General features: G+C 49.5%; 1 protein-coding gene across 1 annotated transcript in view; it reads right to left on the bottom strand.

Annotated features, from left to right (window-relative positions):
* Positions 1 to 27,151, bottom strand: part of LOC144174886 (dynein heavy chain, cytoplasmic-like) — a 408,801-nt gene that overhangs the window by 244,371 nt on the left and 137,279 nt on the right. Inside the window, exons 23-26 of the mRNA XM_077703850.1 lie at positions 19,474 to 19,620; positions 8,648 to 8,814; positions 4,786 to 4,959; positions 1,505 to 1,670 (exon numbers count right to left, since the gene is read on the bottom strand). Coding sequence (XP_077559976.1) covers positions 1,505 to 1,670; positions 4,786 to 4,959; positions 8,648 to 8,814; positions 19,474 to 19,620 — 654 coding nt within the window. The remainder of the gene's footprint in view (positions 1 to 1,504; positions 1,671 to 4,785; positions 4,960 to 8,647; positions 8,815 to 19,473; positions 19,621 to 27,151) is intronic.

Genomic DNA, 27,151 nt, shown 5'->3' with positions numbered 1-27,151 from the left:
CAATAAAGGTGATGCCGACTCTGAAAGTTGGCACTCCCGATCTGTGCCCTTTGACCACCATACCTAGAGCGGCTAACCTTCCACCAGCGCGTTCGGAAATGTACTGAACGTGATATGATTGTGCCTACGTCAGCACCGTGCATTGATTCAAGGGATTTGGCAATACTCATTTTGTTTATTAGAGACAAACAAAACGCTTCTTGAATGCGAGTAACGTACTCACGAATCAAAGGAAATCCCGATCGGCCGCTAGTGTCAGCCGCCATGTTTGTTTTGATATCGCGCGGCAGTGCCACTGCCGGTAGCTTGATTGATTGTAGGGTTTAACGCGCCGACGCAACGCAGGCGATGAGGCGCGCCGTAGTGGAGGGCTCCGGATTAATTTTGACCACCTGGGGATCTTTAACGTGCGCCGAAATCTCGTACACACGGGCGTTTTTGCTTTTCGCCTCCATCAGAAATGCGGCCGCTGCAGCCGGGAATCGAACCCGCGACTGTGCTCAGCAGCGCAACGCCTTAGCCACTGAGCCACCGCGGCGGGTACTGCCGGTAGCTTCAATGGGTGTCATCTCGCAGCGAATATGTTCTCGTGATTAGGAATAAAGTTTCCCGTTCAACCCACAGCACATGGTTATTCTGTGTGCTTATACAAAAGCTGTTTTTTTTTTTTTTTTTTTTTTTAACATCTACTGTGCGCACGAGTGTACGGCTTTTGAGGGAGCATCGATCATTGATGGAAGAGCCGCCGTATGGGGGGTATTGGTAGTTGACAGAAGAGCTTCTCCTTGTGATATGATCTTCTACGCGGCCTTGTTGCCGCATGTTCTTGTGTCACTTCTGTGTTGTGCTGAATCGGCCCATCTGTCACAAGTGCCCCGGATCATACCCCCCCCGGAAAATCTTTTGAAAGGATTTTCCGGGGGTGACGCCTGGGCCCAAAGAACTCTCTCGGCGCTCGTTCACAGCAGCGTTCAAACGAGCTGGTTCCTGCACTTGCTTTCTTTTATTTATTTATTTATTATTATTATTTTGAGAGAGAGAGAGAGAGAGAGAGAGAGAGAGAGAGAGAGAGAGAGAGAGAGAGAGAGAGAGAGAGAGAGAGAGAGAGAGAGAGAGAGAGAGAGAGAGAGAGAGAGAGAGAGAGAGAGATGCAATTTTGGGGGGTCGACTTAGATTCGAGTCGACTTACAATCGTGCAAATACGGTATTCAGAAGTTTCACAACAAAACTGGCCCCGCCAAACCCTCACACATGAAATTGGGAACAAGAAGTTTAATCCATCAACTCGAAACGAATTCAATGCGCATAGACTGCCCAAGTTTACCCAGACATACGAGCTCTTCAGGTTCCCAACCAAGGATAACTGAAGTGCTCTTGAACTCGGTGCCCCACCACGAGTGCAAGGTCTCGCGATTCACAGCTTCGCTTTGCCGATCAGCGAGAGAGCACTAGGCCCACCCGCAAGCCAGGCGGCTTTGGCAGAGGAAGAAGAGAGCATGCCCACCTGTTCGCCCTCCTTGGAGGACAGGCCTGTGACGAGGGTGTTCTCCTCGTTCAGCATGATGGAGGCCACACCGGCAAACATCTTCTTGAAGTGCTTCTGCAGCCGGGGAATGTTCTTGCTGTTGCCAATGATCTCCAACAGGTCCTCGTCACCCACAAAGTAGAACCTGCACAGCCAGGGCAAATGGTTCAAGGATTTTTCAAGGATTTTATTAAACATTTTTCGGTACATACACATCGCACGTATTTAATACAGAAGGAGGTCCCAAAGTAAAACTGTCAGGGGGACCTCCTGGTAATAAATGCGAAAATATTGTTAAAAATATTTAGGCAGTCGAGGTATGGGTCAGTTTAACACAATAATAGAATATGCAAACACTATAACAAGAAATTATGCACTATGAGCTTGGGAAAAACAGGTTTGAGTGTTATAAACAGGGAAAAGCCCAAAAATTATTACAGTAGAATCTCGATGATACGAATCTCGCGGGACCGCGAAAAATATTCGTATCATCCGAAATTCGTATGAACCAACACAGACCAAAAAATTGAGCGCTGAAAAAAGTTTTCGTTTATTTTTTTTCTTACTTTGGCGTGAACAAATCCGTGATTTTTTCTGCTTTTTTTTAACCCCCACGTCACAAAGCAGTCCTTTCTGGAGCGCATAACTGGCGTAACGCTTCGCCTAGCTTCGCGCTTGTCTCTTCACTCCCGGTATCCAAGCTCGCTACACGCCGCAACAGTCAAGCGTGAACCGCATGGTGCGTTTTTGCACGCGATTACGTACGCCTCGGCTTTGCGCGCGCTGTATTTTCACGGCCGCATTGACGATTTGGCGCCCGCGGTATCTCCTACCTCGGTCAGAAAAAGACGCTGACGACTTGCGAAACGCTCGAGACAGCCCGCTAGCTCCGTCCGAGATGTTTAGGCTTAGCACTCCGGCAGATATTTTATGAGCGCTTTCACTAGCGGCGCGGATGGTGTTTTATAGTACCGTTTTCGCCAACGTTATCAGCTCCTTTACTGCACAAGAAACTTCGTGCCTGCCTTGAGCGGCATTTTAAAGAGCGGCTAGAAGCAGTCGCTCAAGCGGCCGTGCCACTTCGCGGCCGAAGCCGCCGCCATGTTGCCGCCGCCGGCCGCGGCGCGCGCAGCGTGCGAGAGGTTTCGCGGCGCGCATGGGGCGTGCGGGGCGCGTTTTCGTGAGCAGAAAACAACAGCCCAGCCATTTCTGGAGAAAGAAGAGTGACAAATGGGGAGAGAGAGCCGTCACTTGCTTGTTCGGCAGTCGGGCGCCTCGCCGGCTCGTTCGTATCATCCGCCGGGCCGCGCAGGTCCGTTCGTAACAGCCGAAATTTTTCCCATTGCAAACAATGCAATTTTGCCGGGACTTTTCAGAAATTCGTATCATCCCGAAATTCGTATCACCCAGAATCGTATCATCGAGATTCTACTGTATTCAGAAAAATTTCACCATCTTCCCGTAGGGGAACCCTGAGTAGTATGCGAAGCAGCTATGGTGTCGACTCAAGTTCCCATTAGTTTTCAGTTCGATCGCGGCGTTGCGGGAGGAGATTGAGGGGAGCGGAGCACGCGCACGCGCCATGTATACCGCGGCGCTACAGTGGCGCCCCCAGCGCAGTATGCAGCGGCTACCGTCGCATCCCTAACACTAAGCTGCTTTGCATTATCACGCGCGGAGCCGCAGTTGTTGCCATTTGTTGCGCAATCCCGGAGAGGAGAGGAGCTTCGGAGAGGAGAGGAGGAATGCCTCGCATACTACTCAGGGTTCCCCTACGGGAGGATGACGACAGTGGTTGAACGCGAAGCTATCTCGTGATGGATTCTTTGGTTGGCCCATTCCTAGGGGCATAGTGCCACAATCATCATCAGCAGTGCTTGGCCAGGCATGCGCAGTGGGAGTATGGACGCCGCACAACGGCGCCCACACAACGGTGGAGGAAACAGGCTCGACCATAAGCTGCTTCGCATCTAAAAATTGTTAGCAAGCATGGTCTTAAACTACAGTACAATGAGGAAGCAATACACTGTAGAAGTACTAAAATACCACAGTTAGGTACCGGTCAGTCTAACACGCCAATAAAATATGCAAGCACTAGAACAAGAAATTACACAATATTAGCTCTGGAAAAACAGGTTTAACTACTATACACAGGGAAAACGAGACTACTACTCAGAACGATTGTTAAGCAAAAACGATCTCAAACTACTGTAGAATGAACGCATAGAATAAGACAATTTAATTGTTATTGGTAATGAATTCTATAGTTGAATGCCTGCGAAAATGGCTGTTTGTTTGCCGTAATTAGTGTAGACCTTAGGCAGCAGTAAGTTAAGGCCTTGTGCAAATCTTGTGGGGTTGGTGTTTGTTAGGTGGGAATCCAAAAAGATACTAATGATATGTCGTGTGTGCGAGCCCGAAAGATGATAGCCCCCAGTTTTAGTTGAAAAGCAAGTTTTAGCGGTAGAATCTTCAGACTGGTAGATAACACACTTGAGCGGCACCTCTTTCCTGAAATGACCCAATGCAGGCCCAGTGTGTGCCAAAAATTTAAGGCTACCCATTCGCTGAAAAAGGTACTTTGTCCTTAACTTCCACCAGGCCAGTGCAACCAGGTCCCTTAAAAGGGGAATTATACGGCTGGGCACAGGCCAGAGAATTGCTTTTGATCCTCTGGCTCGTGGATTTTTGCATTATTTTCTTTCGACAAAGGTCATAAAAAAGGTGCTGCCAAGGACCTATACCGGAATAAATATCCTCCCACTGGTAGAAAAGAGACAGTGCCCAGGGTTACTTAAACTGCCTTACTCCGCCATCAGAAGCAAAGCAGGGGTGATCTGCACGGGTTTCACAGCCCCCAACCGACAAACATCTCCCACACAGCCCCATGCAGGCCTTACAACCTCAGCACACAATAAGCCCACCCATTCTGCTTGGAAGCAGGAGGAAAATGGAATAATGGCCAAGGTAACACTATAGAATAGCTGCCTTCGTGCAAAACTAACACTCTCCCTGAGTGTGTGCAAGTGATCTTAGCAAGCTATAGGCAAAACAAAAGATGAAAATAGAATAAATGCTTGGTGCCAGGGGTTGTGGGCAGCTGCAACCAAGTGGGGCTGCCTCGAGTATTGATAACACCGGGGGCCACTATCCCCAGCACCCCTTTTTTTCAAAAAAGTGCGGCAGTGACTTCCGAACCGCCTTTCTGTCGACACAATGCTGGGGGAGCCGAGAGCAGGCTGTGCGAGCGTCATCCTTGCCTGGGGAAGGAAGAGCGCTCCCGCTCGAGGTACTCTCCCAGGGCCTTCTGGATCTTGCCGAGCAGGTCTGCCAGCCGCTCGAGCGAGCGCTGCACCCCCTGGATGTTCAGCACGTCCAGCACAAGCGGGCTCTTGCTCACTTTCTTCATCAGGGTCAGGAACTCGGAGCTGATGCTGCATTGCGCGCCAAGAGGAGAAATGCTCAACAGACATCAGGCGCTATGCACAGGCACGCCACTGGCTGCTTTCACACATGCATCCAACCACCCCCCTGGCACATGGTGGCATTGGAAACAGGTTAAGTGCTTCCTAACAAAACTTGTTGCTGAGCTAGTTGGTACATAGTTCAAACAAAGTTAAAAACGTGGCGCAAACTAGACGGGACAAGAGAGACAAGAAACGTGGCGCCTGTATCTGTGTTTCTTGTCTCTCTTGTCCCGTCTAGTTTGCGCCACGTTTTTAACTTTGTTTGAACTAAGTGCTTCCACTGAACACACAATTTTAAAGCAGAATGCTAAACCCAGCGATGCATCATTATAGGAACCACAAAAGCAACATACATTCTTGCCGTTTTTTGAAAGAATTACCCATTGATAACTTGCTCAACTCCATTCCGAAATGGAAGATTGTTGTTTTAGCATTAACGAATACTAGTCTTGAAAACTTCAAATTTCCTGCTGCCTGAAATAGGCAGTGACGTCAGGGGCAAGGTAGCAAAAACAGGGAACTAGCCTATTAGCTCCACGTTAGCACTAAAGTGGTGCAATCAGAATCACAGACAACCCTTCCATCACACAATCTTGTTTACTGGCAGTAGTACCCTTTATCGAGTCTTCAAATCTACAAGTTAGTCCAAGGAGCAGTACAAGGAAGTGGTTGAGGAGACACACTTTTTCACTGGTTTCCCTAATGTTTGACATTTGCGGAAAAATTTCCATTGCGGTCATTTCAACAGGGCAATCTTTCGAATGAACCGAACTTGAATTTGAATGATCCCTCTAATGTGGCCAGTCAAGAACCTATACCAAGAAGGTTTTCATATTTTCAACTGAGCTCTTTTAATAGTAATGGCATTTGGTAGGTACTATGCAAAAGGGGTTTTGGGGCAGTCATGTCCACAAATCATTCTGCAGGTGAGTAATTCCAGACTTACAATTTAAAATTCTTCACCTTTCTTCAAATCAGAATGATAAAATCAACAAAGCATTTGCACCTTCCTCTGTAGCAGCAAGCACTTTAACGTCGCTTGATTGATTGTTTGATTGCAGGGTTTAATGCGCCGACACAACGCAGGCGATGAGGCGCGCCGTAGTGGAGAGCTCCGGACTAATTTGGACCACCTGGGGATCTTAAACATGCGCCGAAATCTCGTACACACGGGCGTTTTTGCTTTTCGCCTCCATCAGAAAAGAGACCGCCGCGGCCGGAAATCGAACCTGCAACCTCGTGCTCAGCAGCGCAACGCCTTAGCCACTGAGCCACCGCGCCGGGTACTTCAACTTCGCTTGCCTGAAAGCTAATAGAGTGTAGACCGCTTATAACGTATGTCGCGGGAGCCGCAAAAATCCGCACTATAAGCGGTACCGCACTATAACCAAAACACGCGCGAATTCAACCACATCGCCACCTATCTCTCAAGTCAACTTATCTTTATCATCACTCAAACGCACAGCACTTAAAGGGACCCTGCAACACTTGCCATCGACTACGAGTAATGTATTTTGGGATAAAGTCTATTGTCCCAGAAATCTCCTCCCGCAAGAATTATGAAAATCCGTTCACAATTAACGAAACTACGCGCGATGAGAAATCGCGCATAATCGTTCCCTCTCAACTCGACCGCGGGCAACGCGACGAAAGCTGCGCGCTCTCTCCCGGAGAGGGGGGCGGCTCGCGGCGTTCTCTTCGGCGGCCTCGATATATCAAATGCCGGGTAGTTTTCTCCTTTTCTCCGCAACGCGGAGGGGCCTATTTCCGGTCTGGTGCCACAAAAAAGCAGGCATGGGTGCCCGCTCGCAAGTGCGCGCTCAGGCTCGTAGGGCGTTTTTGAAGCAATAAACGTTTGTAGTCGAGTGGTCCCGTTGAAAGGGAAGTATTGAGCTCATCACTCAAACTCCGCGCGCACTCAAAACACAAAAGAAACGGCAAAACTGTGCCTACAGGTTCAGGCATAGAAGAGGTTCGTACACAGCGATGACGACGACGGAAATGGGAGAATCTAGCCGCGAAGTTGACCAGTGACAGCCGATCGGGCAGCCATGGCCTATGTGACGTCCCTCAGGCCATGCATAATGAGGACAACTGAAGAGAGAGCGGTTTGTTTTTCCGCGTCTTTCACATCGATTTGCGCGCTCACCGCTTCACGTGCACGTGTAATATTTGGCTCAGGTATTCCTGGCAGTGTAATCTAAACGTTGCGCAGGTTTACTTGCACTGCTCAGAGAGTGTTGCAGGGTCCCTTTAAGAACGAAGGCACAGTCTATATTTCGTAATATTTTTAACAGCAGCCGCTGCTGCAGGGCAAAAGCGCAGTCTCACAAACGGCGAGCGCGGCTTTAAGTTCCGTTGTGTTTGTTTTGAAAGACCATGGCTGCGTTTTTAGCGTCTATGAACAGATGCCGCAAGACGTGATAAGAACGCCAGTGGGATTTTTTTTTTTACCCCACCTTGTGTTCACGATGCCGAAGGCGGCTGCTTATCAGCGCAACGTAATGGTGGTGGAAATCTTCGGCTTCGCGCGGCTCGAATGCTCGGAAAGGGAAAGAGCGGTGGCTTATCTGCAACAACGTTCTAAAGCATGAACCGCGTGGAAGATTTGGCATCGCGAAAACGTGCAGTGCACGCCAGCGCGGATACAACTGGCGTGATGTGGGCGGCGCGGTAAAAGGCGGCAACATGGCGTCGGCATTGGCCGTGAAGCGGTGCAGGCAGTTCCAGCGACCGCTTCTAACCGCTCGCTGAAATGCCGCACGGTGCACAAGCGAAGATGCTCATGCAAAAAAAAGCTAATAATGTGGGCGAAAAGTGGAATATAAACTGCCATCCACGCTGCTTGAGCGCCCATCAAAAAATACCGCGGTGGTAAGCCTACACATCTCTGGCGCGGCTAGCCGGCTCGGAGCGCTTCGAACCTCCCGCCATTAGGTACGCGTCTCCCCATTGGTGCAAGTCGTCAGGCTCCTCCCACTGCCACGCGAAGAAGCCACCGCGAGCGCGGAATCGTCGACACAAGCATTAAAAAAAAAAAAACTCGCGCGCTACGTTGATGTGCACGATTCGAGTGCGAAAACAGGCCATGCGGTTCACGATTAATAAAATCAACTTGCCGCGCGCGGATGGGGGAGTCTGTCGCTATCTTCCGAGATGCATCAAGCAAGGTCAGTTGTGGTTATCAGGTACGCACGAACTAAAGGGTGCCTATTTTTTTTTTCTTTGGGTGTCTACGTTAGAGGAGGGCAAGGGGGTGCACGCTGAGTCAGATGGCCGATTTTATCCTTTCTTTTTTCTTTTGCTACCCTAAAACGATGCCTCAGCTGCGCCGGTCGATCAGCAGACCCGCCGAAAAACCGCACTATAAACGGTATTGTGCTTCGGCCAACCGCATCTTAAGCGGTATGCTTATGCATTGAGTTCTATGGGAGGCAAACCGGTGGTCGCAAAAACCCGCGTTATATCCGGTCCCGCACTATAAGCGGTTACGTTATAAAATGGTCTACACTGTAATTGTCTGCATACTGAAAACATGACGCATAGGCCCGCAACGTTAAATTTTTGCTCCTATGGCACGTTCGGGTGGCTAGAGCTCTACTATTTATATGAAAATAAAAAGAAGTACAGAAACAGCAGAGTAAGCCAGACACACCTGGTAAAGCGCGAGGTCTCCATGGGCAGCAAGGTCTGAATGTCTGCACTGCCAGAGAAGATGCCCTCCAGGTAGACCCACCGCCGCTGCACGTCGATCCACACGTCGAACAGTGCATTGATGCGGTTCAGCTTCTCCTCCCAGGAAAGAGCATCCTCCTCAAACTCCTGCAGCATGTGAAGTGGCACAGATGACCCTTAAAGCGGCACTGACACAAAATTTTGAAGGCGAGATAACGTCGGAGATAGATTGGTGGGAACACATATACATCATCTGCAAAATATCAGCGGCGAATACAGCCTAGAACGTATTTAAAATCAATTTTAAAGTGTGCGAAACGCAACCGAGCAGCCAGCAGAGGGCCACGCGCAATCGACATCCCGAGTATATTGTGTAAATAAACAACATCCAAACACGTCACGAGTTTGTGTTTGCCGCTTCCGCACTGCCGGCGTTATCGCCGGCTCACCCGGCTCGCCGCTCCGATCGGAGGACCGGACGGCGGAGCTTCTGCCCTCGAGAACGAACGACCCGATCGTTGGCGGCGGAGGCGCCGTGATTTCGTCAGCTCATCGGGCAGCTGGCCGCGACCAAAGTTCTACAGCGATTCCAGGCACTCTGTTTCTATTACTGTTTATTACCATTGGATGCGAAAACGCACCGGAGGCACGAAACGCCCACTGAGCTAGCCGCACGGTCGCTGTGCAGGCGGCGGCCACGGCCGCGAAGTGGCCCAGGCCGGCGCAGGTAGCTCGAGTGATAGCTTGTTACCGCTGCACGAAATTGTCCCCAAGTCCCGACCATGGTGCCTTCCATGAGAAAGGAGTTAATGATGCGACGGTGGGTTGCATTAAAAATTGTCATCTGCACCGCTTACGAGAGCGGCACTCGAATATCCGCCGCAGTGCTAAGCCAAACACATCTGTAGGCGGACCTGTAGGCAGACCGGCCGGCTGCTCCCAGCGCGCGTCTTGCCACCCACCGTCTCAAGCGTCGCGCGTCGTTCTTTAGCCGCGGTAGCATTTGCACTCGCAGCGCCTGCGTCACATCCACGGTCACTTTTTAATTAAGCGCCTCACGAGATCAGTACGTGGGGGCATTCACAGAAACTGCTGTCGATGCGGATTCGACAGTGCTACGGCGGCTCTGCTCTGTGATATTCCTCCGGCGGTCACGTGGTCAGCTTTGTTCACACAAAATCCACAAAATCCATCGTTTCGCGGCACTCGCTGAAACCGAAACTGCGACTGGCCGCATTGAAAATGCCTCTCATTAAACAACCGTCGCACGCTGAAGCAAATGAGGTTTCTACAGGTTATAAGTAGGTCACTAGCTACTTATCGCAACAAAAAAAAACAAGTTGCAAAATTTTTGTGTCAGTGCCCCTTTAACGCTGCCTCAATTGCAAGTCCATTATCACTCAAGCGGCTGGCAAGATTTGTCAGGCAGGACCTAGTTTTGCCACGTCATCTTTCATGTCAATGGAAATGACGTGGCATGCCAACTGCTTACCGAATCACAACCTCTAGCAACCAATTCAATGCAGCGAGCTAAATGAAAAAACTAATACCCCTGTCAAACGTGCCTATTTAAGTGCCAGGGTGTCTAGCAAATTGCGTAATTCAATTTCCCTGACTTTTCCATGTTTTCCTTGACCATTTTAAACAAAATTGCCTGACCTATACAACAGGCGCCATTCTGTGGAAATTGTCCGTGAAGCATATAAAAAGCATATACAAAACACGTCCTATCATATGGAAAAACACATTTTTTGCAAGTGCCCTAATTCTCAAAATGCACTTTGATTAACTTCAGTTTGTTTGTTCAGTTTGAGGTTTGCTTGCCTTCTGTTACGGCTTCAGAGACTTTATTTCTCATTGCGGGATAGAAGCTTCAATTTGCGCTTCAGCGAGCACCTTTTGCCATGAAGGAAAAAATACTCAGGAGAGGCCCCTAGCACCCCAATGCATTGCGAAAAGTGTGGAGGAAGTCACGTGAATTTTCTTGAGCCCATAGACAATGTTGCTTACTTGTCTACAACTGCGGCGGCCAAATTTGAGCATTTATAATAAAACGGACAAATTTTTAAGGCGCTTGATATGTGGCTGCCTCGCTACGCTTGCAAACCAACGCAGTCGCTACGACAAACGTTTTTAAATTAGGCCAGTTTGAAAACTCTGCCGTCGGAGGCGTCTGCGTTCGCCATCCCGCCAGCCTGTTGCTATGACGACGACAAACACTACTTTGCCAGGCTTAAAGGGACACTGAAGTGACATGTAAACATTGCGGGATTACTTGCGCAAATTGTAGTCCGGAGTCCCCAGGCCATGTTTCGACCACCCTGGGCGCGTTTACGCGATTTTATTTAGTAGAAAAATTAATTCGAAAATGCTGTCCTCCTTTCTTTACGCTCGCCCATTTTCTGCGGCGTTTTCATGTGACGTCGCGAGGAGCCGGGCTCGCAATTGGCTGCGCTACTGCAGGGCTCCCCGGCCTTCAGACAGAGTCAGTCGGCCCAGCGTTTCGTCCGCCGGCCGCCGACGGGTCGTCGCAATTCGTTTGCTCAGTTGAAACGAAGCCAGGACACGTTTGTGAATGGAAGAATGGGCCTTTCTTTACTTGGTTAGTTTGTACACTGTATCTAGCTCCAAGTCAAGGTCGCTTCACACAAGCGCTGCACAAGCGCACATGCGACGCTTCGCTGACTGGTACGCCAGTAGGAAAATACAGTGTAGACCATTTATAACGTAACCGCTTATAGTGCGGGACCGGATATAACGCGTGTTTTTGCGACCACCGGTTTGCCTCCCATAGAACTCAATGCATAAGCATACCGCTTAAGATGCGGTTGGCCGAAGCACAATACCGTTTATAGTGCGGTTTTTTGGCGGGTCTGCTGATCGACCGGCGCAGCTGAGTCATCGTTTTAGGGTAGCAAAAGAAAAAAAAAAGGGTGAAATCGGCCATCTGACGCAGCGTGCACCCCTTGCCCTCCACTAACGTAGACACCCAAAGAAAAAAAATATGATAACCACAACTGACCTTGCTTGATGCATCTCGGAAGATAGCGACAGTCTCCCCATCCGCGCGCGGCAAGTTGATTTTATTAATCATGAACCGCATGGCCCGTTTTCGCGCACGAATCGTGCACATCAGCGTTGCGCGGTTTTTTTTTTTTTTTTTCGTGCTCGTGTCGACGATTCCGCGCTCGCGGTGGCTTCTTCGCGTGGCAGTGGGAGGAGCCTGACGACTTGCAGCAATGGGGAGACGCGTACGTAATGGCGGGAGATTCGAAGCGCTCCGAGCCGGCTAGCCGTGCCAGAGATGTTTAGGCTTACCACCGCGGTATTTTTTGATGGGCGCTTTCACAAGCAGCCTGGATGGCAGTTTATATTCCACTTTTCGCCCACATTATTAGCTCCTTTCTTGCATGAGCATCTTCGCTTGCGCCCCGTGCGGCATTTCAGCGAGCGGTTAGAAGCGGTCGCTGGAACTTACTGGAACTGCCTGCACCGCTTCACGGCCAGTGCCGACGCCATGTTGCCGCCTTTTACCGCGCCGCTCACACCACGCCAGTTGTATCCGCGCTGGCGTGCACTGCACGTTTTCGCGATACCAAATCTACCACGTGGTTCACGCTTTAGAACGTTGTTGCTGATAAGCCACCGCTCTTTCCCTTTCCGAACATTCGAGCCGCGCGAAGCCGAAGATTTCCACCACCAGTACGTTGCGCTGATAAGCAGCCGCCTTCGGCATCGTGAACACAAGGTGGGGTAAAAAAAAAAAAAATCCCGCTGGCGTTCTTATCACGTCTTGCGGCATCTGTTCATAGATGCTAAAAACGCAGCCATGGTCTCAAAACAAACACAACGGAAGTTAAAGCCGCGCTCGCCGTTTGTGAGACTGCGCTTTTGCCCTGCAGCAGCGGCTGATGTTAGAAATAACACTAAATATAGACCGTGCCTTCGTTTTTAAGTGCTGTGCATTTGAGTGATGATAAATATAGGTTGACTTGAGAGATAGGTGGCGATGTGGTTGAATTCGCGCGTGTTTTGGTTACAGTGCGGTACCGCTTATAGTGCGGATTTTTGCGGCTCCCGCGACATACGTTATAAGCTGTCTACACTGTATAAGGCCTCTTGAAAACGGGAGAAGAGTCAGCGAAGTCAATATAGGTACTAAGGAAATAAAATCAACTGATATTTTTACCGTACAGCGTAAAACTAGGGTGCGGGAAGCACTTTTTTGCGCTGGGCGAACAAGCACAGCGGTCAGCAGCACGACTACGCATCTGCGAACGCTTTTCCGTCTACGAAATGCAATTGCTAGACGTGAGCTATTGTGGAAACTCGGGCGACGCTTACTGCACGAGCGCAATACAACAAATAGTCACCTAAGCTGCTTGAAATGCCAAAACTAAATAAAAGTGTAAACTGGTTGTACAATATATACCCTATATTACGAAGGGCTGCGGAGCCCGCCGTGGCCCAGTAGTCTGGGGCACTAGGTATGCCACCGCAAGTATTTTGCAAGTCACGAGTTCGAATCCCCGCGAGTGCGTGCTTTTTTTTTTTTGTGAGTTAACTTTTTTGTTTTCCGCCGATGTTTTCTATATTGAGTTCACCTTTTTTTGGGTCGCAACGTTCATGGCTCCACGAACTAGTTCCCAAAACGCGCGCAGGCTGGCGCGAATTCTCGTTGGCGGGCTGTTGCCAGAAGCACCGACTCTTGCAGGCAGTGGGCACAGGCCAGAATGAACAGACCCTTGGCCTCGTGCGAACACGCTTTTTACGATACAGGCATGAGGGAGGCAAGCTCCAAATATGGGGGAAAAGCACATGACATTTGGGCGTCTACGGGTACGCGGAGGGCGTTCATGCACTGCGTAGGTCTTGGCTAGTGAATGCTACGATTCCAAGCCGTCCTGGGAGGCTTATCTTTATGCATTTTTACAGCTGACAACATGACAGAAGCGCGGTACGATGATTACCAAGTTATTGAGAATGCCCATCCAACAACGCCACCGGTTGTGTTTTACAGAACCGAAACCGAAACTTGTTTGGTTGCTCACCTTGGGCATCGTCCAATCACGGTGCCTGCTCCTCCCAACGTCACAGCTTTAGTTGGTGCGGCCGCCGCAAACCGCGCATGGTAGTTTTTCTTCTTTTGCGCTTTGTAAAATAATTACCGATTTGTCAACCGGATAAACGATGAAAAGTGTGCTAATTTGAGCCAGTCTATGCAGTGCAAGCAAAAACGGGAGCTTGACAAATTCACTTCAGTGTCCCTTTAAGAGCTGAAAAATCGCCCTTCTATCTCAAAAACGAAGGCCGTTTTGCGATTGAAACTTTGGGTGAGGGTTAGAATGGGCAAATTGAAGGCGACATCAATAGCTTAGAAGATGACATCACACCGATGAATTAGCGACGAAGCTGTTTTCGCTTTGATACGGGAGGGCAGGGCGACGCCATGTTAGTCAAATCAAACCGGAGACAGCAAAGGATGTTGGGATAGAGTGCTGGGCTCCGTGGGCTCAAGTCATGGCGGGATTCGGCTTCACAAATATGACATCAGGGCCTCTCCTAACCTTTTCTTTCCTCCATGCCTTTTGCTTTTATTATTGTCCTGGCTCGACATGCAACGTGAACCGCATGGTGCGTCTTTGCACGCGATTCGGGCGCGTCGGCGTTGTGCGTGCGATTTTTTGACACCCGCGTCGACGATTCGCGCGCGCAGCAGCTTCTGCCTCACTCGGAAAATGACGCGCGTCGCGCGAGGCAGTGGGAGGAGCCTGCCGACTTGCGCCAATGGCGAGCCGCACGCCTCATGGCAGCAGTATCGAAGCTCTCGAGACAGCCGGATGGCCCCGCCACAGATGTTTAGGCTTACCCACCCCGGCAGGTATTGCATGGGCGCTTTCACTAGCGGTGCAGATGTTTTATAGTACCGTTTTCGCCACATTATAAGCTCCCTTACCTCACAAGCAACTTCGTGCGTGCCTTGTGTGGCATGTTAGAGAGCGCTTAGAAGCGGCCGCTCGAGCTCCCGTCACCACTTCGCGGTCGAAGCCGCCACCATGTTTCCGCTGCCGGCAGCACCGCACACAGCGTGCAGGCGGTTTCGCGGCAGCGTCAGAGCGTCTGTGACATGCGTGGCGCATTTTCGTGAGCACAAAACGCCCCACGCGGTTCACGCTAAACCATGTCATGTTCCTTTGTGATTAGGTAATTCTCGCTCCTGATGTCATAAGAAAGAAGTTCTTTCAAGATTAGCTCCCAAAAAGCGCTGACTTTTAAAATTCGCTGGAAAAAAAAGCGCGTTATGCGTGCAATTTGGGCACCTACATAGCCCCTCTGTGCAAGTGCAACCAGCAACCTAAGCCAGCTGCGAGCTGCGTGAACCGCACGGCGAGTTTCTGCACGCGATTCGTGCACAGTATTTTCACGGCCGCGTCGGCGATTTCATGCCTGCGGTGGCTCCTTTCCTGCACAAGCAAGTGCGTTTGTGCCTTGAGTAGCATTTTAAAGAGCGGTTACAAGCGGTCGTTGGAGCTACCACACTACTCCGCGGCCGGTGCAGCCGCCACGTTGCTGGCGCCTGCCGCTCGGCACGCACCGTGCGGGTGGTTTTCGCGGCGGCGTCAGCGCGCCCCAGGCATGCGCGGCGCTTTTTCGCTTGCAGAAAAACCAGAAAACATTTCATTCGGTTCAGGCTTTCGTCGCACGCGAACGTGTTGCGTTCGGTAACTTCTTGGGGGCCCGCAACATTGGTTTCCCCTATTCTGAAACTGTGGGCAGGCCCCGAAATGATTTTCCCTGACTGGTACTACTTGATTGAAAAATTCCCTGACAATTTCCTGACTTTTCCCTGTTTTCCCGGTCGCTAGACACCCTGAGTGCACTTACACCGGGTGCATTCGTGCTCACCGAATGACACCTTGGCTGCGCGCTGCTAAACGACGAAACCAAGTGCCCTTGGCCGTGATTTCAGTGACGATAGATGGCATAAATATTCCGCAAAATTACTCAAACTTCCTTCTCTTGAACACGTGAGAAACAATGTAAACATTTCGTTGTGTTTGCATTGTTAAAAATAGCAATCGCCTCGCACAAGTCCGCAAAAACGGAGTCGAGACGGCGACTGAACACCGGCGCTGATATCTTCACTTTTATTCACTGCGCAGCGAATAGCAGTATCGTTTGGGGGAAATTATCCGAAAACGTGGAATTTAACATAGAAGGCTGGAGCAAGGACACAATCACAGGGCCACAAGAAACCACCTACGAGAACACCACAGAGAACGGCCGCCATGGAGCAAAACCCCACCACGTAGCGCTGGCATGTCATTGAGAGAGAGAGCTTATTTTGTTGTTTTTCGTCGCCGCTTCTCTTTTTGTAAAAGTAAATCAACAATATATCTATGATTACCGTTTAACATTACTTATTATCATCTAAATGATCGCGGATTTATGTTGTTTTTCCAGATTTTCGGACTTCTGCTCACGAGATTACTCACTCGGCGAGCTGGCCCCGGTAAAGTGTGTTTGGGAACACACTCAGCTTAAAGTGCGTTCTTTGTAAAATGTCATTCGCGTTCGCCGTTTAGCTGCTCCCGAATGACATTTTAGCCGAGTGCAATTTGTGGAAGTGCACTTAAATAGGCACGTTTGACAGGGGTACAAGGCGCGTAACTCCACTTGAGCCAGTGCACTGTTGAAATTTCTGAAGGCTGATACATCCCCATAATAAAGTAACAGCATAGCAAGCACAAAATTAAGAAAAGGCTATTAAAGGGGCCATGAAGACGGAATGCAAGTTTGGTTCGTTTGAAAGATCGTCTCGTTAGAATAACACCGACACCACTTTTAATGCTAACTTCACCTAAATAGGGTATAAAATTAGAGAAAAAAGAGAATGACCATGCGACCCACTAGCTCATTTCCCGCATTAGAACCTATGACATATGGGTAGCTGTGCGATTGGCTGAGGCTGGCAAAAGACGCAAATTACACACATCTTATAACCTTGCCAAACAAGCCTTTTAAGAGTAAATTTAATGCATATTCTTTTTATAGCAGTAAGATTGGTGGGGTAAACAATGACAGCTACAAAAGAACACAAACACTGAACAGTGTAGCCCGGCACTTCCCCAGCTGACACTGCCCAACACAGCCATCGAGACGCATTGGGCTTGCCGACAACACTGGCAAGCTGACATAAGCGGCACGGCCACTTACGTGAACATGCTTGTCGAGTCATAACTTATGTTTTAGCAAATGATTCCTATCAACTGTGATAAAAATATGGCAGGTATAGAAGTGCAATCAGAAGCAAAGTGCAAACACTGGTACTTCAGTGGTATTGCAGCGCCATCTATGAAAGCAAAAGATAAGCAAGATGACCAAACAAACGGCCGTCTGTGAGATGGCAACAGGCCTGGTGAGCATAGTATCTTTAGTTTTAAAGGAGCCATGAAGAGAAAACACAAGTTTGGTTCATTCAAAAGATTGTCTCGTTAGAATCATACTGACACCACTTTTAACGTAAACTTCGCTCAAATAAGCTACATAATTAGGAAAAACGGGAATGGTCATGCGACCCACCAGCTCATTTCCCGCAACAGAACCTATGATGTCACATGAGCTAAGCTCTGCGATTGGCGGAGGCTGGCAGAAGCAGACGCAAATTAGGTAGAGCTTACAAACTAGACGAACGAGCGATTTGCACTTAAATTTAGGACACATTCTTTACAAAGCAATAAGAATGATGGGACAAACAGTGGAAGTTACGAAAGCACATGTAAACATAGAAGTACTGATGCGTTCTGCTGTTCGTACTGCGCACAGCATGCTTGGTTTAGCCAGCTGCACAGCACTACGGGGCTTGGGGTTGTCTCAGACGACACTGGCCGATCGACGCAAGCAACGGTGTCTTACGTGACCCCATTTGTCGAGCGAGCACTGTTTCAGGGAACGAATATTTTCTCCCAGAACAAAAACAAGCCAGGTTTAAATGCGGGCAAAAACAAACCAAACGCTTGCCACGGTATGGTGGCGCCATCTAGGTTCGGGTAACGTAAAGAAACGCGGGAACAAACCAACACCGCTGTACAGGGTGGAGACAACCTTTGAACGGTCCCGTGCCGCCGCAATTGGGCCAACAGGCTCAACGCGTTATTCTTTTCGTTTCCCACGAGACCTAGCAACGCGAAACAGACAATATGAATCAAACTTCTTCAGTAAACCGCGTTGGGCGATAATTTTAGCGCAGTTTTGACACAATGACTTGCTTCGGCGGCGAGCGAGCAATCAAAAATGGCGGCGCCAGCGTATACGTGTCTCTACCCTGTACGGCAGATGTGTGAATGAAGGTACTCTAGGCTGCAGAGCGGTCGGTTCCTGTGATGTCATTTGGGACCACGAAAACGCACGATTGAGCGGGAAAATCAAAATTTTAACCTGAATTGTTTAATTTCTCAGTGAATAAAGCACCGTTTGTATCCGGACAAGCGCTGGGGGGGCACTATAAAACACGAAATCTTTCGAATAAAACCAACTTGCATTTTCTCTTCATGGCTCCTTTAAGGCTCTGCCCTGGTTACGTCATTTCAGACTACACGAAACATGCAGTATAGAGGGAGAATTTGAATTTTGGCTTAAAATGCTTAATTTCTCAGTGAATAAAGCATCATTCGCTACCGGACAAGTGCTGAGAGGACTACAAAACATCAAACTTTCTGAATAAAACAAACTTGCATCCCCTGATAAAGTATGCACCTCCCCTCCACCTTCCTGATATTCGGCTGTTAACTAGGACAACTACCGTACTTACCTGATTCTAACGTTCACTTTTTTTCCGGAAAAATAGGCCGAAAAATCGCATGCGCGTTAGAATCGGACACGAAACCGAAACTGCCGAAACAGCTGAAATTTCGTCCCACCCATTGCCATCGCCATCTCAAGATGGTGCCAAAGCTTTTAGCAATGATTTTGCAGACGCCTGAAGCCTAGGCACCTAGGCTTTTCTATCGGCGTTCACACAAATCGTCAAATTGTTCCACTTGCGCGCTTGATAACAGCAATGGCAGCAGCAGCAACGAAGGGGCGCCGCTTCCACAGCTTACGAGTGGCTCCCATGCGTTCAAAACGAGCGGTCGGCTGAAGCGCGCACCTGTAGAGAAGCTCGCGGGATGGGCGTGCGAGGCGTGGGCCATGATCCCATCAACCATGGTTGAACGTTCATTCAGAAGTGTAGCATCGCGAACATGCTTGACGGCACTGAGGACGAGATATTGTGGTTAGCAGAAAACGACAAGGAGCTCTCGAAGAGCGACGAGGAGTGAGATGAGCGATATTACTTCGGGAAATAAATCGCCCCTTTCTCTCGCATTCGTTTATCTTGCTCACAAAGTTCCGTGCACGTTACAATCGAAGGTGCAAGTTTTTTCAGTTTTTTGCCTCGAAAATCGGGTGCGCGTTAGAATCTGGGGTGCGTTAGAATCGGGTAAGTTCAGTACTTAGATTTTTCTCGCGTTAATTCTTACAACCATATTGACTACTGGACAGGCAGATGAATGCAAGGTACTTCGTTTAAAGTTAAAAATTCGACAACAAAGCACCTAACAAGCACTCAGAATGATGTGGAGTCTTTTCTGCAACCACTCACTGTACAGTTCAGTTTACACAGCCTACATATTTGGCTTAATAAACAGCAGCGTTTCGGCAGAAGACCCTTTACAGCCAGACAGCGAAACTGCATTAAAAACTGAGAGTCTTGTTGGGGGACATGCAAAGGCCAGGGGCCAGAACGTGCGAGCGCCTGCTTGCCTTGTAGTAGGGCGAAAGCTTCATGGCAGCCACCGAGTTGATGTGCTCCTTGACCTTGTTGAAGAGTTCATCCCAGCCCCGGATGAGCCGACACTTGTTCTGGTAGTTGACCAGGTCCAGTACGTAGTTCTGCCAGGCTTCACGCACCTGCAGCAAGGAGAGAAGCATGAAGCAAGGGCAAGTGTACAGCCTTGTCCTGCTGCTCCACCTTAACCGGACAAAGTTTAACCCCCCCCCAACTTGTTTTTCTTGAACAAATTAGCACTCCAGTGACTAGGGTACTATGGCCAGCCAACCTGCCTCATCACACGGCATGCTGCACCGTGCCAGTACATTGCAACCTGTGAATGAGGTATTGGGCTTCACCAGGCTTCTCAAGCTTGGACGTTCCCTGTTTTCCCTATAGGCGGCGTAAAAATTGACGCCCCACGTGAACAACCAACAGCGCAGTTTTCGACCATCAAGTCCACCAGACGGCGCAACCAAAAGGTTACTTTTGGTAGAGAATACAAAACATTCCTTCCGTGACTCAGAGAGCCAATAAAGTTCGCTTACAATGTGTTGGTTAAAAATATTAGCAAGTTCCCCATCAAACATCTGTTGAGCAAAAATGTAAGCAACTTTTTACAAACAGCCAACTGGTGCACCACCTCGCTTCCGACTTCGCAACCACAAAGCCGCTAATTCAAATTGAAACCGCTGCAACGGCCCACCGTTTCTACCATATAATGCGGAATATAGGTCGAGATTTTTTACAGAAAAATTTGCCGAAAAGTCACCCCTCGACCTATATTGCAGTCACTGGCAGTTGTTGATTGCTTGATTGCAGGGTTTAACGCGCCGACGCAACGCAGGCGATGAGGCGCGCCGTAGTGGAGGGCTCCGGATTAATTTTGACCACCTGGGGATCTTTTAACGTGTGCCGAAATCTCGTACACACGGGCGTTTCTGCTTTTCGCCTCCATCAGAAAAGCGGCCGCCGCGGCCGGGAATCGAACCCGCGACCTCGTGCTCGGCAGCGCAACGCCTTAGCCACTGAGCCACCGCGGCGGGTTCACTGGCAGTTGTCATCTGGCGATCGGGCAGCCCATCGAGCCCATACAAACCCCAAAGGCACTATCGCCACCGCCATCAATCGGACGCGACACCATCTTTGTTTTGTCTCTTCTCTCGCTGTCGGCGAATGTGTGCGTGCTATTTTCTTCTTGCTCAAAATGAGTTTAGGCACTTGGTGCGAGTTTACAGCAGCATTTAAAAGAAAAGCTGGGGGTTTTCCCAAGGCCAATGACGTGTCCGCCTTGCGCCAGTTCGGTATCACCAAAAGAAGTGTTGCTAGCGGCATTAGCTGAAGGGGCAGCTCTCGGTATGCAACGCTCGGAAGGCCTCGTTTCATGGGCGCTGCTTTGTGCACCTGTGCTGCTGTACAAAGGGGCAAATTTTGTCCGCTAGCGTCGTGCGATGTCTATACGAATGGATACCCGAAGATGTTTGCTGACCGCCTGCACAGACTGGCTGTCGCTCCGCGGTCTGCACACGAGTGTCCCATGCTTTGCGCTCGCTTCACGATGACATGGTCTTGCGAGTGTTTAAGAAGTGCTGCATAAGCAATTCCCTGGACTGCACCGAGGACGACCTGCTGCGTGGGCGAAAGCGAGCCAGAAGCAGCCGTCCGACGATACTTCAGAAAGTTTTAAATGAGTAATCTGAGATAAAACAAGTTATAGCCTCAATAAAACAATGGTTGGTACCTAATTTTTTTCTTTGCATTTTTCGGCTACAAGGTAAGGGGGTCACCTATATTCCGCCTCGACCTATATTCCGCATTATACGGTATATGCGCGGAGCACTCGGTTCGCGACTGTTATTGCTGTTAGGTGCTTTTGTTTCCATCAGTTGTTGAGAGGACTGGCAAAACACTGGAATGCACTGCTTGTGGAGTGACAAATGTGGGAAATTCCGCATCGGAAGACAGCTGTCGAGGCCGGAATATTTGATTCTTCCAACAGAAGGCGAGTGTTCAGCACACCGCTAGAAAGACTGCACAAACGAAACCGTTGTCGCCGTCAATACCTCATTTGTGCATGACTTCCGCTGGAATATTGCCTTATTACATGATTCAAATATAAAATCTCCATTCCTCGGAGTTTTTGATCAGAGTGCATGCGGAGTTAGCAAAAAAAACTTGAAAAAAAGAGAAAAACCCTTAAGGTGGGACCCGGCCTTTGAAAACCGAAAAATTGCGAAATAAGCGATTTTTGGAAAACCATGTATTTGGGTCGTATATGTCATAAACTAGCTTTTCTGAAATTATCTGCTCCTAATTCATCATAAAAATGTCAAAAAGCGAATACCGTATTTACTCGCATAATCCTCGCACTTTTTTTTCGGAAAAGTCAATGCGAAGTTAGGGGTGCGAGAATTATGCGGGGAAAAAAATGTGAAGCACAGTGTTGCCAATTTGCCTTCTGCCAATCCCGCTAAATGTAGCGGTCGTTTTTTGTATATGTAAGCTCAGTGTTGCCAGCAGCAGCTATTTCTTTTTATTTTATAATTTACAACGTAAACAGTATCCCGTCGATCAGCGATCATGAAATTGCCGCCTTTGCTTTCTGGCGCGCGCCCTATCTCGTCGTCATGTGCGTGCCCTACTTGTGAAGCTCGACAGTAACGCACGTTGAAGTCGGTGACGCCGAAGTGCCTGCCTGCGGCGCGGTTGCCGTGTTCGATCGCGTACTCTATCGCTTTCAATTTGAAAGCGGCAGTGTAGCTGGCGCTCTTCCCCATGGCGACTAGTATAGTTGCGCCCGCGAAACCGGCTCAAGTACAGTGCGAGTAGCGTGTTAGGGCGCCTAGATGGCCTTGGGTACACAGCGCTCCGCTGAACGGAGAGGCGGCGGGGGAGGGCGCGCGTTGGAGAGCGCATGCACCATGCGGGTTTCGCGAGCGGGCAACTTTCGCCGCTGCAAAGTTGGGGGTGCGAGGATTATGCGAGGAACCAAAAAATCCAAGTTTTGGTGGCTCACATTAGGGGTGCGAGGATTATGCGAGTGCGAGGATTACGCGAGTAAATACGGTATATAACCAGCCGCGGCATCTCCCGAGGAGCGAGCGAACGCGAAACGAACCCGAATTTTGCGCGAACGCAGCCGCCATGCCGCTTTCCGTAGAGCCGCCATTTTTATCTTGTTTTGTTTGTGGATTCTTACACTTTTTTTTTCCGCCATTGGGGGACTTGCCGCGCTTTCGAGTTTCCTGCGTCCCGTGTGTGAAGCTACGATTGGACCGTGCGCGCGCTGTTCGGGCAAGCGAGCTGACGCACGAATGCTATTGGCTGCTGCGCGTGATGACGCGCGCTTCTCCCCGGCCGGCGGCCTGCGCCGCTCGCACACACGAGATTCCTCGCGCCATCGTCTGCTTTTCGCCGCTCCTTTGTTGTTCTGCTTCACTGTTTACCACCTTTTCTTTCGCTTGTCCGCTCATTCTACTTAGTTTTTTGCCGTGCTTACGATCGCTGACGTACTTTAATAGTTCGGAGTAGCCTGCCAGATCGTGTACGTTATCGGACACGATGCGCGGAGTGAAGTTCAGGACGCTACACGCGTTCGGTGCGCGGAAGCGTTCCATGAAGCTCGTTCGCATGGCCAAGAAGAAGGCGCAGAGCATCACTAACGAGGGTGTCCGCGCTTCCAACGACCGTATCTCCTGCCCTGGCTGTGCAAGCCTTCGATGCTGCGAGTGTGTCCGGCGTCTCGAGCGCATCAACCTCAGCGACCGCGGCCTCCGTCTCCGGTCTCGCATCAACATTGACAAGCGGGAACGTGTCGCGTACAGTTCACTTAGAGACACATTTCCTGACACTGAAGGAGGTCGAGGCAGCGAACAGAGAACATGCTGCTGTTCAAAACGAACTTGGTGCTATGCCAGCGACCCAGAGGAAGTTCCAAGCCACAGAGCCCTACCCTGTGCCTGCCATCGTTACAGGTGAAGGTGGGAAGTTTCGCTTAGTGCAAATGCAAATAGTCCTGTGGTCCTTGATGCCCATGGAGCAGCATGTTTCATTGATTGCTGTGGAGACAGCACTGCATGAAGCCATGCTGAGGTACAATGCGGGCTGCTACAGGGCTACTCGAGAAATATCCGCATCTGTGAAGCTCATCACACCAGGCCATCTAGCCCTTCAGCGAACTGCTGAAAAAGACACCCTGCGCATGAACAAGGCCAGCAAACGAAAGCAGGAGATGGAAAAGCAACAGAGGAGGAAGACACTGCGCCAAGACCCCTCTAGCTATGCTGCCTAGTCCTTTTAGAAGTGAAAATGAGTACACAAACTTTGAAGGCCGTTTTCTCAAAATGAACTTTTTCCCTTTTGTGACTATTTATCCCAGTGATATATCAAGTGCTTGTCAGATTTGCATTCCGTTTTCTTTAATCTGTTCCTTAATAAATTGCTGAGGGCAAGACGAGCCTGTTTTTTGAACATTTTTGTCTCTTGATTTTGTAAAAAAATGATGTTTGATGTTTGATCAGCAACAGTAATTTTAGTGCTGTGCTAAAATTTTTCTGGTGAAAAATTTAGTGAAAGGGCTCTGTCTTGCCCTGAGGTACATATTCAGGAATAACCATAATGAATTTCATAGTCGCCGCACGCTTGGCTGATTCTCCAGGACTGGGATAAGAAGCCCATACAAACCACCGTGGTATACCCTCATAACCTGAGAACTAACCTCCGTAGCTCGATGAAACTTTGCACTTTTTCTAATGTTGATGCTATAACAATACTTCGGATATCTCAAGAAACAAAAAACAGCCTTCAAGCGTAGCCTCCCCCCTTAAGAAACAGCCTCTCAACTCTCCTGGCCGCTCTCGAGCATTTACCGCTACTCGACCGCTCTCGACCCAAAATATCGTTGGCTAGAAGAACATATATTTTTTGTAATAAATTTCCAAATCTTGCTCAGAGCGCATTTTGTTGTGTACTTTGCGGGCCAGTATTATCGTAAGTAATGGAGCTAGAGCGTTAAAATTTGAGTGAGGGCTGCTCCTGGCAAGCACAAATAAGGGCCGTAAATATCGTGTCTGTGCACACTTCGGTTAAAAAGTAAATGGCGCACAATTGTGAAGAAAAAACTAAAACACTCCGAGTTCAGAGGCTTATTAAAAAAAAAACACTTCGATTTTGCTGAAATTCTCCCCAGATGTTAACCTGTGAATGTACTTCAATGATCATTAAAAACATGTTGCATCATTTTGTTCCTGACGCGCCTACAGCGCGAGAAAAAAGCGTGGTCGGCCAGGTCTTCACAAGATCCTGAGACACGAAACAGTGAGAGCAACTTCCAGTGAATGTGCAGACGTTTGATAATTTTTTTGTACCAAAGGCAATCTGTTACTTATTGATAGTATTACACAGAATTCAGAAGCAAAACTGAAATTTTTATGTGAATTTTGGAACGAAAATAAACAATCTGCGCACCGCTAAACGTGTACTCTTCGAAGAAAAAACGAAGGAACTCCAGATTCACGCGCATTTAAAAAAAACCCTTCTTCCGAGTTTTATGAAGCTTTCCAAAAAAACTCGCATCATTTTGATCACTGAAAAGCAAAAGAGCCTTGTCAAGCATGCTCGTCACAAGGAGCTGAGACATAAAACGACGATTGCGACTTTCTGCAGATTTCCCTTATTTATTTTGTAGGAAGGGCAGAATATCTTCTGAGATAAGGAGAATAGAATAGCCAAGAAACATTAACGAAGTCAACGTTTGAAATGACGGCGTTCCAATGGCACCCCATTAATACCGTGCAGCTACTAGCTGTTTATTTACACGTTGCTTGCTGCATCAATGTTTACAGTTTCCTCAAAGGGGCACAAACAGTCCGCGCTGCACATAGTTTGCATATACAGTGGAATCTCGGTGATACGAATTCGGTTGATACGAATTTCGTTGTGATACGAATTTTCAAAATTCCCCGGCCAAAATGCATTGTACGCAATGTAAAAAAATTCGGATGATCCGTTCGCATTTATCACCCGGTGCGGGTGATACGAACACGCGAGCCGCGAGCAGATGACTGCGGCGTGGACGGGAGGCGGGAGTGTTTGTGCGGCCGTGTGGCCTTCGTCGCACGCAGGCACAAAATCATTAAGCGTGAACTGCATGAAGCGTTTTCTGCTCACGAAAACGCGCCGCGCAAGCCACAGGCGCGCTGACGCCACCGCGAATACCACCCGCATGCGGCGCGCGGCGCGGTAAGCCGCGGCAACATGGCGGCGTCAACGGCCGCGAAGTAGGGCGGGTGGCTCGACCGACCGCTTCTGACCGCTCTTTAAAGAACAAAAGAAGTTGCTTATGAAGTAAGGGAGCTGATGAGTCCGAAAACGACACTGTAAAGCATCGTCCGCGCGGCTAGGGAAAGCGCCTATCAAATATCCGCCACCGTGGTAAGCCTAAACATCTCCGGCGGAGCCAGCGGGATGTCCGGAGCGCTTTCAAACTGCCGCCATGAAGAGCGTGCCTCCCCGTTGGCGCAAGTCGGCAGGCTCCTCCCACTGCCGCGCGCGTCGCGCGTCATTTTACGAGCGAGGTAAAATCTGACGTGGGGGCGAAATCGTCAACGCGGGCGTCAAAAGAACGCGCGCGCAAACGCCGACGCGCCCGAATGGCATGCGGTTCAGGCTTGAGTTCGTGTGCGCGCGTCGCGTCGGCGATGAGCGCGCGTTCTTTTGACGCCCGCGCTGACGATTCAGCCACATTCAGCCCGGCACCCAGGCGTCAGTCAGCCTCTGCCTCGGTTACCGCTAACTGCATTGGGAGGAGCCTCACGACTTGCGCCAATGGGGAGACGCGCGCCTCATTGTGATTGCGGCAATTTCGGAGCGCCAGCAGCAGCTGGCTGGGCCACCTCCGCGGTGGATATTTGGCGTAGATGACATTTTATAGTGCTTCTCCCATACTGTCAGCTCCTTTCCCGCATGAGCAATTTAATTTACACATTGAGCACCGTTTTAACAAAAGGTTAGAAGCGGTTGCTGAAGCTACCTGCACCTCTTCGCGGCAATAGCCGACGCCATATTGCCACCGCCTGTCGCATGCGCAGCACATTTCCATTTTTTCTCGTTTTCTGATGATACGAATTTTCAGGTGATACGAATATTTTTGCCGCCCCTTGAGATTCGTATGACCGAGATTCCACTGTATCTACTTCTGATGACTTCCTTAAACGCCACACGTGCCAGGACTGTATGCCGGGAAAGGCACGCACTGTTCGCCATTCTTCCTTTTTTGTTTCGCGATAGCTGGAAACTTCGTTCCCCTCGAGGTATATGAAGTGAACGCCCTTGATCTCAGACAACACAGTTACCATGTCTTTTGCCGTCTGAATCGCATTTCTTAGTGGTTCTCTTAGGTTGTAAAGTGTCGCCTGGTGTTTGACGATTCCCCCAACTCCGTCGCAGGCATTCTTTCCGTGCCCTGTTGCGGAGAATATCCATTGCGTTTCATGAAGCTGGTGAAACGCAATGAAACTCATGAAGCTGGTGCCTGTTTTTAAAGTGACTGGCAGCTCCGTCACTCACATAAGTCACCTTGGAGTACAGTGGCAGATTGTCGTCTACCCACAGCCTGTTTTTTGCTAAAGCCAAGCAGGCATGCGCAGAGTCATGGCAGACGTCATCGCTTGC

The sequence above is a fragment of the Haemaphysalis longicornis genome, unplaced genomic scaffold (genome assembly GCF_048455015.1).
Source record: "Haemaphysalis longicornis isolate Haplotype H1 unplaced genomic scaffold, Haemaphysalis longicornis Haplotype H1 scaffold_1, whole genome shotgun sequence".
NCBI lineage: Eukaryota > Metazoa > Arthropoda > Arachnida > Ixodida > Ixodidae > Haemaphysalis > Haemaphysalis longicornis.
Note: the sequence above shows the minus strand (reverse complement) of the source record. Positions and strands in the feature narration are given on the sequence as shown.